We start from the raw sequence: 12,040 nt of genomic DNA, 5'->3' as shown, positions 1-12,040 counted from the left end.
TCCCACTTCCTTTTACAAGGGGGGAACGAAGCCTGGGTCAAAATGAGATTTCTAGAATTCGCCCTGCTTTTTGCCCCTGGAGGAGGTGTGAGCTGGGGCAAGACGGACGTAAAGGACACACTAACTGTAAGGTGGTACGACCCAGCGTGTTAAAAGCGTAAATAACGGGAACAGTTTTTGGAGCCAAGACCCTATTTTGAATTTGTGTTTTGGTAATGGGGTAACTGTTTCCTCCACTGATTTTCAGTTTTATCATGTATAAAGTGGGGGACAATAATATTTATTTTGAAGACATTGCGAGTTTCAATGCGGTGATGTACCTTTGGCGCAAGAAGAAATGGGGGCAGCAATCACAGGCTCAGCTTTTAGTAGTCACAGACAGGAGATAGAAGTGGAGAAAATCACAAAATTTACCACATTTTGGCTGTCAGTGGTTCCTGGTATATAGTTCTTGTAGTTTTAGAATGAACTTCCTTCAAAATGCAACTTCTACTACTGATGAAAGAATAATTGGGGAACCTGAATCCAACCAGGTTTGGGGGAAATGAACTTCACAGACTGTAACGGATGTCATCAGTTATAAAGGAACTGGAAACTAAATTGAGTTCTTAAGGAGTTAGAATGTAGAGTTGGCTGGGGAACTTTTCAGGGCTTTTGGAAGGGGCCTGTACTCCCCCCCCCCCCCCCTTTTTTAAATAGCATTTCTTTACATTTAGTATAGTCAATCCTGCAACATGGATCTTGTTGACAACATGATAGGGTTTCATTACAAATTTTGATGATAACTGCAGTTTATGCAGAAATGACGTTTGAAATTTTATAACCACAGAGGATGCGAGAGAATAAATTTACTTTTGTTTGAGAATCACATTCACTTTTTTTCTTGTTTCTTTTTTTTTAAATATGAAATTGACCACATTACTACTTTTCAATTGGGAACAATTATAATCTATTCTTTGCTTCTTTTCCCTCAGACTTTAAGCTGAGAACAACTTTCCCTGGAACTTTTATACAGTGTATACGCCCTTCTGGGGATGTGGGTGTATGTCTGTGTCTGTTCGTTTTCGCTATTTTGCTTCTTGTAGGTCATTTCCCCACTCTCTTTTTCCACTTTCCTTCTTCACTACCATCCTAGAAGAACATTAAAAATGTTCCTTAGTTTCAAGAAGGAAAATTTACATCTCTCAGGACCCATATCCAGGATCCATTCTCACATTTCTGGGTTGGGCAAAAACTGTTTCTGTGACTATTATTTATGAGGGCGCTTACTCATAATTTTCTTTTCTCATTTACCAAAATCAAAGTTTTATGTTAATTACATAGTGATTACATTGGATTTTTCAAGATCTCTTGCTTTTTGTCTGTAAATAATTGAAAAACTTTTCTAGCAGTAACTGCATAGCTGTAGTTTTAGGTAATTTTATGGTAAAGAAAGGTACATCAGTTTGCTTTTGCACTCTTTAGTCCTGTTGAATGAAAAGAATCCTTTTTTGTGACTGTACACTCTTTTAGAGAGGTCTGAAGTAACAGGAATTGAGTGTTGTTTTAGTTTTTGATGGTGAATAGATTTAAATTTTAAATTCTAATCATCAAATATTGAGCTAGATAACAGATGCAAATGGAGACTACACTTAAGTTACCATTTTTATCTAGCCAAGGTCTGGTTGTGGGGAAATAGGGACTCAGATTTCTGGGGCTGTAGATCGGTAGAGTTTCTTTGAAAGGTAATTTGGCAATATCTATCCACATTTCAAATGTGTGAATCTCTCAGTACTGCAGTTTCACTTACAGGGATTAATCTTAATTAAAAATTAAGATAGATTAAAGATATATGCATACACGTATAAATGATCTATAGAGGAGGGATTTTCTTGGCAGCAACGTTCATAATAGCAAGAGATTGGGAACCTGAATGTTTATCAGTAGGGTATTGTCTGAATGATCCTTATATACCCATTCAGTGGAATACTCCACAGCTGGAAAATAAAAATGAGAAAGCCTTTTGTTTATTGCTATCTCCAAGGTAAAGTAATAAAAAGTAAGTTGCAGGATAATGTGAGTGTACAATGTATAGTGCCCAACCATTAGTTAGAAAGAAGAGAAAATAATAGTATTATATTCTCACTTACAAATGCAGAAAATGTCTGGAAGGACCTGATACATAAGTTAGTAAAACTGATTTTCCCAGCAAGGAGTACCGAACGGAGCTTTTTGCTGTGCTTTTTAAGAATTTTGAACCAAGTGCTTGTATAGCCTATGCAAAATAAATAAATGTAGAGGTGCTTAGTTTCTGTGACTGTAAAGGCAAATAGTGTTGTATTAATGGTACCGATTCCAGCGTTTTGTTTGTGGCTTGTTAGTCCCACTTGTTAGTGACCTCAGGCAGGTGATTTACTTTCTTAACCTCAGTTTCCTCAGCTATATAATTAGTGTAACAATGAGTTATTTATAGATTTCTTGTGAGATTAGAGACAAAAGTTAATAGCATAGTGCCTGGAATGTAGAATGCACTCCAGTTATAAATATGTTTGTCACTAGGCCTTACTCTCTGGGTTCTACCTTCATCCATAAGTTTTTATATAGAAATTTTTATTTAGCGTTTTATTATTACTATTTTTTTATTTTTTTAATTAAAAAATTTTTTTAACATTTATTTTTGAGAGAGAGACACAGAGTGTGAACGGGAGAGGGTCAGAGAGAGAAGGAGACACAGAATCCAAAGCAGGCTCCAGGCTCTGAGCTATCAGCACAGTGCCCAGTGTGGGGCTCGAACTCATGAACTGTGAGATCAGACCTGAGCTGGTCGGACGCTTAACCGACTGAGTCACCCAGGCTCCCCTATCATTTTTATTTTTGTTTTTATTTTATTTTTTAAATTTACATCCAAGTTACTTAGCATATAGCGCAACAATGATTTCAGGAGAAGATTCCTTAATGTCCCTTACCATTTAGCCCATCTCACCTCCCACAACCCCTCCAGCAACCCTCAGTTTGTTCTCCATATTTAAGAGTCTCTTAGGTTTTGTTCCCCTCCCTGTTTTTATATTATTTTTGTTGCCCTTCCCTTATGTTCATCTGTTTTGTCTCTTAAAGTCCTCATATGAGTGAAGTCATGGGATATTTGACTTCTCTGAGTGACTAATTTCACTTAGCATAGTACCCTCCAGTTCCACCCATGTAGTTGCAAATGGCAAGATCTCATTCTTTTTGATTGCCGAGTAATACTCCATTGTATGTATGTATGTATATGTATATATGCCAGATCTTTATCCATTCATCGATCGGTGGACATTTGGGCTCTTTCCATACTTTGGCTATTGTTGATAGTGCGGCTATAAACATTGGGTTGCGTGTGCCCCTTAGAAACAGCTTACCTGTATCCCTTGGGTAAATGCCTAGTAGTGCAATTGCTGGGTCGTAGGGTAGTTCTATTTTTAGTTTTTTGAGGAACCTCCATACTGTTTGCCAGAGTGGCTGCACCAGTTTGCATTCTGCAGAAATGTTTGTTAAAACAAGTTTTCAAGCTGATATCTTTCTATTTTTATGTTCTCTTAGCTTGTTTTACTTGGTATAACAGGCCTGATTGTGGAGTTGTGACTGTCTCAGTGTTGCTGCCACCATGTTTCTATACAACTTGACCTTGCAGCGAGCCACTGGCATCAGCTTTGCCATTCATGGCAACTTCTCTGGTAAGATTTCCAGTTATTATCTTTATGAATTTAACATTTTCAATATTAACTGGTTTCATGTTTTAAATTCCTTATTTATTTATTTTTCAAATGTTTATTTTTGATGGGGGGGGAGTTTTGGGGGAGGGGCAGAGAGAGTGGGAGACAGAGGATCCAAAGTAGGCTCTGCACTGAGAGTGGAGAGCCTGACACGGGGCTTGAACTCAGAAAACATGAGCTCATGACCTGAGCCGAAGTTGGACGCTTAACTGACTGAGCCATCCAGGTACCCCTCAAATTCCTTTCTTAAATTCAAAATTTTTGGGGCACCTGGGTGGCGCAGTCGGTTAAGCGTCCGACTTCAGCCAGGTCACGATCTCGCGGTCCGGGAGTTCGAGCCCCGCGTCGGGCTCTGGGCTGATGGCTCAGAGCCTGGAGCCTGTTTCCGATTCTGTGTCTCCCTCTCTCTCTGCCCCTCCCCCATTCATGCTCTGTCTCTCTCTGTCCTATAAATAAATAAACGTTGAAAAAAAAATAAATTCAAAATTTTTTCCTGAAATATAGAAAAAAATTTTCATAAATCCTTAGACAACATCATTTATATAATGTTGATAGTCTCTAAAACAGTTTGAAGTACTTGATCTTACCCTATCCCCAAGGGACCTTTCGAAAGTAAGGTGGCCTGATAAGTGGTGTCCTTGAGCAAATGAGAAGGGAGCAAACGGGATGGAAAGGAAGGCATTTAGGCATTAGATAGTGAAGACCTGTACGAGGGCAGCAGGGACAGATATAAAGAGAAGGATATGAGTTTCTAGCCTGGGTGGCAGAGAAAATTACAGTAATATTGATAACAGGTTAGTTGGGACCAGGTTTGGGAAGAAGGAATTTATTTATTTTATATTTTGTTTATTTATTTATTTTGAGAGAGTGTGCTTGAGTTGCAGGGTGAGGACGGCAGAGAGAGGGAGAGAGAAAATCCCAAGCAGCCTCTGTGCTGTCAGAACCTGACACAAGGACACAAGGACAGTGAGAGAACGACCTGAGCTGAAATCAAGAGTCAGATGCTTAACCCGCTAAGCTATCCAGACGCCCCAGGAATTTATTTTAAACGTTCAGTTAAAAGTTGATGACAGTATATCCCAATAGAATTATGTAGTAGGCAGGGAGAGATGGGTGCAAATTGGTGTTTGGAGATGTTGATTATGGTTATGAAAGCAAGGGAGCTTTCTAGGGGTGAGTTTAGAAATAAATGGTATATATTAGATAGCAGTTTTAAAAGTTCTTTGAGGTCTGGATGGACCAGTTGGTTGAGTGTCTGACTCTTGATTTTGGCTTGGGTCATGACCCCAGGGTCGTGTGATTGAGGCCCGCATTGGGCTATGTGACAAGCATGGAGCCTGCTCAGGATTCTCCCTCTGCCCCTGTCCTCAACTTGTATGAGTTCTCTTTGGAAAAAAAAATTTTTTTTCTTTGAAACTGCTTTTGTTAAATCATACCAATTCTAGAAATGAAATTGAATAAGAAAACTTAAAATACCAAGCCCCCAACTTACTCAATTTTTTATTTGTCTTGAGTGGCATTTTGATCCATCCAGGTACTTTTTGGACTAGTTCTGATAGTGATCTTTATTGTTTTGGTGATCTAGGAACCAAACAACAGGAAATTGTTGTTTCCCGTGGGAAGATACTGGAGCTGCTTCGTCCCGACCCCAACACTGGCAAAGTACACACTCTACTAACTGTGGAAGTATTTGGTGTTATCCGGTCACTCATGGCCTTTAGGCTGACGGGTGGCACCAAAGACTACATTGTGGTTGGCAGTGACTCAGGTCGGATTGTTATCCTGGAATACCAGCCATCTAAGAATATGTTTGAGAAAATTCACCAAGAAACCTTTGGCAAGAGTGGATGCCGCCGCATTGTTCCTGGCCAGTTCTTAGCTGTGGATCCCAAGGGGCGAGCTGTTATGATTAGTGAGTGACTTGCTCTTTTGAGTGCATCTCTGATTCTTACAGATGCTGAGTTTAGGATAACAATGCTGTGCTCTTGGCAGTATGCCAATAAATTCCTTACCTGGGTAAAGTTTGGATCGTATTTCAGTTAATACCATGGTTTAAAGTTACTTTTCCTTTTAAAAGAATGGGAAAAGTCTTAACATATCTTTTCTATTTCCTGTCTGGCTGGATTAGGTGTTTTTTCCATTTCTTTGTGTGAAGCCAAAAACCTATGATGAAACTAAATGATTTTACATTATTAGGCAGTGAATATGGTTGCTTTCATCAGCCTGAAGTGATGATTCACATTCATGTCTCTTCTCTGATAAATATCTTGAAGAAAATTATGTGTATCTGATCAGGCCTCCAGAGGGCAACCCCCCCTGACAAGTTACAATACTTTAGATCTAACTCAGAGAATAAAGCCAGCAATTTTTATGAACTTTTAGTTTCCCAGTATCATTAAATCTTGGACATGCTAAAAAGTTTTGAAGAGTTAGTGGATATTAAGGTCTGTATTAGTAAGGAGGAGGTATAAAATGCTGTTATTTATTTTACTGTGGTAGCAAAATCTTATGCTAAATATACTTATGTTAGAGTTATGTTATATAACTTATATAGTTATGTTAGAGTTAGTGCTGGCTACTAATGATTTTATTTTTTCAACTTTTTTTTTTTTATTTTTTTTTATTTTTGGGACAGAGAGAGACAGAGCATGAATGGGGGAGGGGCAGAGAGAGAGGGAGACACAGAATCGGAAACAGGCTCCAGGCTCTGAGCCATCAGCCCAGAGCCCGATGCGGGGCTCGAACTCACAGACCGCGAGATCGTGACCTGGCTGAAGTCGGACGCTTAACCGACTGCGCCACCCAGGCGCCCCTGATTTTAAAGGAATAATTGTGATGTGAGTCTGGCTGTTGTGTAAGCCCCTCTTCATTTTCTGGAAATTTTATTTGTTTTGTCTCCTTTATCTACAGGTGCCATTGAAAAACAGAAATTGGTATATATCTTGAACAGAGATGCTGCAGCCCGGCTTACCATTTCATCTCCCTTGGAAGCCCACAAAGCGAACACTTTAGTATATCATGTGGTTGGAGTAGATGTAGGATTTGAAAATCCAATGTTTGCCTGTCTGGAAATGGATTATGAGGTAATGGGGACTTTGAATCCTTCCTCTCCTTGTCTCCCTCCTTTCCTCCCTCCTACCACCCTGCTTTGGGTTTCTTCACTCACCTCAGTGCTTTCCTGATTGGTTTCTTCATTGTGCATGTTTTATAATTCTGCTAACAGATATTTTTTGTTTTCCAAATGTCTTACTAAGATTCTTTGAAATGTTTCATAGCTCACCTAACTATATAATAATACCTTACTCTTATTTGAACAGTATCCCTATAAAAATGGTATTTATTGGAAAGAGTTGTCTAAAAAAGGAAGTGAAACTGTATGTGGGATATTTTTTGCAGGGAGGTAGTGAAAGGTGGGGCGTACCATTCTTTGCCTTGAATGGAAGGCAGTAGGGAGAACCCTTACACAGGAGACCCAGGTTCCTGTGTAAGCTCTGCCATTAACCTAGTAGTGTGAACGTTGGTAAACTGTTGTGGACCTCTGCTTCCCCATTTGTAGATGGAGGAATCCTGATGCCATGTTTGTGCTCATGTACTTCTCTATAGGAAGCAGACAATGATCCCACAGGGGAAGCAGCAGCTAATACCCAGCAGACGCTTACTTTCTATGAGTTAGACCTTGGTTTAAATCATGTGGTCCGAAAATACAGTGAACCTTTGGAGGAACATGGCAACTTTCTTATTACAGGTATTTTTGTCTCCGAGCTTCTCTGTACCTTTTTGCTTAGCACATTTTATGTACAAACTTAGGGGAATTTACTTAATGTAAGGGTTTGGAAACTGTAATTCATTTGTAGTAAGTCTAAGTGCCTTGTCTCTGTTTTGGCGAGGTTAAAAGTTCAGAGTGGTTGACTCTTCTAATGGGGGTAAGGAAGAAAGGATGAGACAGCCCTCAGCCTGGAATATTGACTACTGTTAGGTGTGCTGATATTTTTGCTGTAGGTAATCTTCTGCTCATTAAGAAAATTAAAACCTAATTCTTTGAAAAGACAAATGGACGAATCCAACAAGTTAAAATTGTATGTATGTCCATGAATTTGAAAACTTAGGTGAAACAGGAATATTTTTGAAAACAGTTACCAAATTGACCCAAGAAGAAATTAAGACACTTGAATAGACCATCCATTAAAGAAATTGGAGCAGTTGTCAAAGATCTTCCCCAAAAGATTTAAGGTCCAGAATTTTCAGGGACCTTAAATTTCTCCAGAGGTTAGGAAAAGAAGAAACATTTGTATCACTCTATGAGCCTAAATATAACAGATACCAAAACTTGGGAAGGACAATAACAAAAAAAACTATATGCTAGTTATAAATGCCAAAACCTGAGATTGTAGTAAATTGAAGTATGTGTTTTAAATGCATCATAGCTAAGTAAGATTTTTGTAGGAGTTCAGAGATACTCTGTTAGAAAATCAGTATCAGGGGTGCCTGGCTGGCTCTGTTAGTGGAGCTCTTGATCTCGAGAGTTGTAAGTTCCAGTCCCATGTTGGGTGTAGACGTTACTTAAAAATAAAATCTTAAAAAAAAAAAAAAAACATCAGTGTACCTTTAATTCATTATATTAAAAGACTAAAGGAAACGACTATTTTTGTGGTCAGCTAAGTTTCAGTAGGCTTGGGAAAGATCGTCATCCCACTCCTTTATGTTTTGAGTCATTTGCACTTGGATTGATGTCTAATGTGATATATGTCTGTTGTTGGGGGAGGATTTTGGAGAATAATACAACATAGCACTTGTCTTTGAGCATTAAATCTTAGAGACTGTATGTTAAACAGAAGAACCTTGGAAAATAGATTATGCATCTCATTACGTGCTGTAACATTACCATGTTTTTTTGACAAGGGTTTGATTTGTTCAACAATGTTTTATTGAGTCTCTACAATCAATATGTGCGTAGTCTGTCTACTGGGACCTGGGACTGCAGTGGTGAAAAATTAGATGCGTTGTCTCCTTTATGCAAAATTGAGTTTAGTGAACATGTGTAACTAACAAAAAGTTGCCCGAGTATTTGCCAAATGCCAAGACAGGGTTGAGGAGAGAGAGGTCTCTAAACCAAGGAAAGAAAAGGAGTGTGTTAGAGAAATCTTCCTAGAGAAGTGCCCTCTGTGCTGAGACCTGAGGATTAGTTAGGAGTTAGCTAGGTATGAGGAAGGAGTTTCTGATGTGGACAAGATGCACAAAGGCCTACTTGCAACAAAGAACATGGTTCATTCAAAAAACTGGAAGCTCATTGTGATTAGAGGTAGAGGTAGTTAGTGGTGGGGAGGTACCTACTAAGGATTTTATTTTATTTTTGTTTATTTGTTTATTTTTTAATGTTTTATTTTTTTAAGAAAGAGAGTGGGGGGAGGGACAGAGGATCCAAAGCAGGCTCTGTGCTGACAGGCTGACAGCAGCAAGCCCGATGAGGGGCTCAAACTCACGAACTGTGAGATCACGACCTGAGCCAAAGTTGGACGCTCAACTGACTGAGCCAATCAGGTGCCCCTTATTTTATTTATTTTTGTGCTACTGAAGGATTTAAAGCCGGGGAATAATAACCTGTTAAAGGTGAGCATTTTGGAAAGATAACTTGCTGATGTTTTGGCTAATCAAATGGAGGATAAGATCGTAAGCTACATTAGGAAGCTGTTTCACTAACCCGAGAGATCGACAGCATGAGCAGCATGAACACTGCTAAGGAGGTAGAATCAATAGAGCTGTGGTTGGGAGAAAATGGAAGGGTGATGCCCAGGTTTCTGGTTCTATTGGTCAATAGTGGTATTCTCTTGAGATGGAGAACCCAGGAGGTGGAACAGATTTGGGAAGGAATGCGAGTTTGTTTATGAATACGATGCATTTTTAAGCTGTTGTGGAATATCCATGTAAGAGTATACAGTTGGATTATAGGTCTGAAGATGAGAACTGAGTTTTGGGCTCCAAGCAAAAAATTTTAGATGCATTATCTGATACCTGGACAGGCTGAGATTGTCGAAACTGTGCTCCATCCTTGTCTTAGGCTAGTATCAGGGAAAACAAACCATTGAATGTTTCTCAGTCTCAGCTACTTGTACCTTCATCTGAGATGTGCTGAAGGAGAGAAGGAATTGAAAACGAAATTATAATTTGTGGTTATGTTAAATCATTCCTAAGTTCTGTTTTCTTCTGATAGTTCCCGGAGGGTCAGATGGTCCAAGTGGAGTGCTGATCTGCTCTGAAAACTATATCACCTACAAGAACTTTGGTGACCAACCAGATATCCGCTGTCCAATTCCCAGGAGACGGGTAAAAATTTTTGCCATAGGATAAGATATTTGTGCTTGTGAAATGAATTTATTTTTTATAATTATAGTATAATCTTTTAGTTTATGTGTTAATCAAGTTTTAGTTTCTCTGTAAATCCTTTTTTTTCCCCCCCAGTGTCTGTTTTTGAGAGAGACAGAGAGGGACAGCGCTAGCAGGGTAGGGCAGAGAGGGAGGGAGACCCAGAATCTGAAGCAGACTCCAGGCTCTGAGCTGTCAGCACAGGGCCCGATACGGGGCTGGAATCCACAAACTGTGAAATCATAACTTGAGCCGAAGTTGGACGCTCAACTGACTGAGGCACCCAGGTGCCCCTGTAAATCTTATTTTTAATAAAGCTGGTAAAGTATTTTAGTAAAAGCAAAACAAATTCTTTGAGAAAAGGAATTAAACACAGTTTCTAGGGGTGCCTGGGTAGGTCAGTTGGTTGAGCGTCTGCCTTTGGCTCAGGTCATGATTTCACAGTTCGTGAATTCAGGCCCCACATCGGGCTTTATGCTGTCAGTACAGAGCCTGCTTTGGATCCTCTGTCCCCTTCTCTCTCTCCCCATCTCTTGCTCTCTGTCTCTCTTAAAAAATAAATAAACGTTAAAAAAAATTAAAAACATAAAAAACACAGTTTCTATTTCAGAACAATCTGGATGTTATCAGTTTGAAATTCTTGCAAATTTCTGGTTTGAAGATGCCAGACATATTTATCGGAGATTGTTTTCCATTGCTTGTCTTTTTTCCTTGCGTTCCAACAGAGGAAATTTCAAAGAATAGAACAGTGAATCTCTGCTTTTTATGTAGAGGAAAAAGATTCCCCAATTTAAAATTATACTATATTTAGCTTTTCTTTTGTATGATACAGCTATTACATACTTCTTAAAACTAACAATTCAATAAGTTGCAGTCGTCGTGACACTTTAAGAATCTCCTAAGATGTAGTTCCTAAAAACAAATTTTCCCACATAACCACACTACCAAGGTCATGCTCAAGAATTACTGTTTTGTGTAATACAGTTATCTTATGTAGAGTTCATATGCCTATTTCTCTCATTGTCCACAAGAGTTCCCTTATATCTACCTTTACTGTCTTTTAGGTTATTTTGCCTCATCTTTGTTTGCTTTTAATCTTTTATTATACTGACAGTTTTTTAAGAGTGTAGGCTAATTTTCTTGAAGTTTGTCTCATCTTTTTCTGTATGGTTAGGTCCTTGTTAATATTTTTGATAGAATTATTACATAAGCAGTGACACATTTCCCACTATATCACATTAGGGGCACATAATGTTAGTTTGACTCCTTGGTGATGTTAAATTGATCACTTTAAGGTAGTGTCCATCTGGGCTTCTTAATTGTGAAGGTACCTTTTCCTTTTTGTAGTTGGTGTGGAATCTGCTGGTGAATTTTGAGACTGTAAATATTCTTTTCCCCAGCATCTTTTTACACAATGCTTTTCCTCTCAGGTCAGTTACTACATTGGTGGTTGAAAATGGTGTTTTATTAATTTTATTTATTTATTAAAATGTTTATTTTGAGAGAGAGAGTGAGCAGGGGAGGGGCAGAGAGAGAGAATCCCAAGCAGGCTTCATGCTCAGCACGGAGCCTGATGCAGGGCTCCCAAGACCCTGGGATCATGACCTGACTTGAAATCAAGAGTCTGATGCTCAACTGACTGAGCCACCTAGGCGCCCCAAGCGGAGTGGGTTGTGGAGCCTGCTTGGGATTCTCTCTTTTCTCTCATTCACTCTCTCCCTCGTGACCTCTCCCCTGCTCGCTCTTTTGGTTTCTCTAAAAAAAGAAAAAGGAGTTGGACACTTAACCAACCGGGCCACCCAGGCATCCTGAAAATGGTGTTTTACTGATTTTAATCTCAGTAGTTTACTGTGGAAATTATTAATTACTAAGTATATGCACAAGTAAAGTGTAATGAACTTCTGTGTATCCAGCTTCAGCTAATTTTGTTTGATCTCTGCTTTCTCAAGCTC

General features: G+C 39.1%; 1 protein-coding gene and 1 non-coding gene across 9 annotated transcripts in view; both read left to right on the top strand.

Annotated features, from left to right (window-relative positions):
• SF3B3 (splicing factor 3b subunit 3) overlaps positions 1-12,040 on the top strand; it is a 69,507-nt gene that overhangs the window by 337 nt on the left and 57,130 nt on the right. For 7 of the 8 annotated variants that reach the window (XM_006941723.3, XM_045047240.1, XM_045047235.1 and 4 more), the window contains exons 2-6: positions 3,556-3,689; positions 5,314-5,640; positions 6,639-6,811; positions 7,332-7,473; positions 9,937-10,049. In XM_006941723.3, the coding sequence (XP_006941785.1) occupies positions 3,620-3,689; positions 5,314-5,640; positions 6,639-6,811; positions 7,332-7,473; positions 9,937-10,049 (825 nt within the window). In that variant the 5' untranslated portion in view covers positions 3,556-3,619. The remainder of the gene's footprint in view (positions 1-3,555; positions 3,690-5,313; positions 5,641-6,638; positions 6,812-7,331; positions 7,474-9,936; positions 10,050-12,040) is intronic. The other variant, XM_003998231.5, reaches the window with a different exon arrangement.
• On the top strand, positions 5,948-6,027 carry LOC111558155. Its single transcript, XR_002738748.2, has one exon. It is a non-coding gene; the product is annotated as a small nucleolar RNA SNORD111 (small nucleolar RNA).

The sequence above is a fragment of the Felis catus genome, chromosome E2 (assembly GCF_018350175.1).
Source record: "Felis catus isolate Fca126 chromosome E2, F.catus_Fca126_mat1.0, whole genome shotgun sequence".
Classification (NCBI taxonomy): domain Eukaryota; kingdom Metazoa; phylum Chordata; class Mammalia; order Carnivora; family Felidae; genus Felis; species Felis catus.
This window is presented reverse-complemented; position numbering and strand designations above follow the sequence as displayed.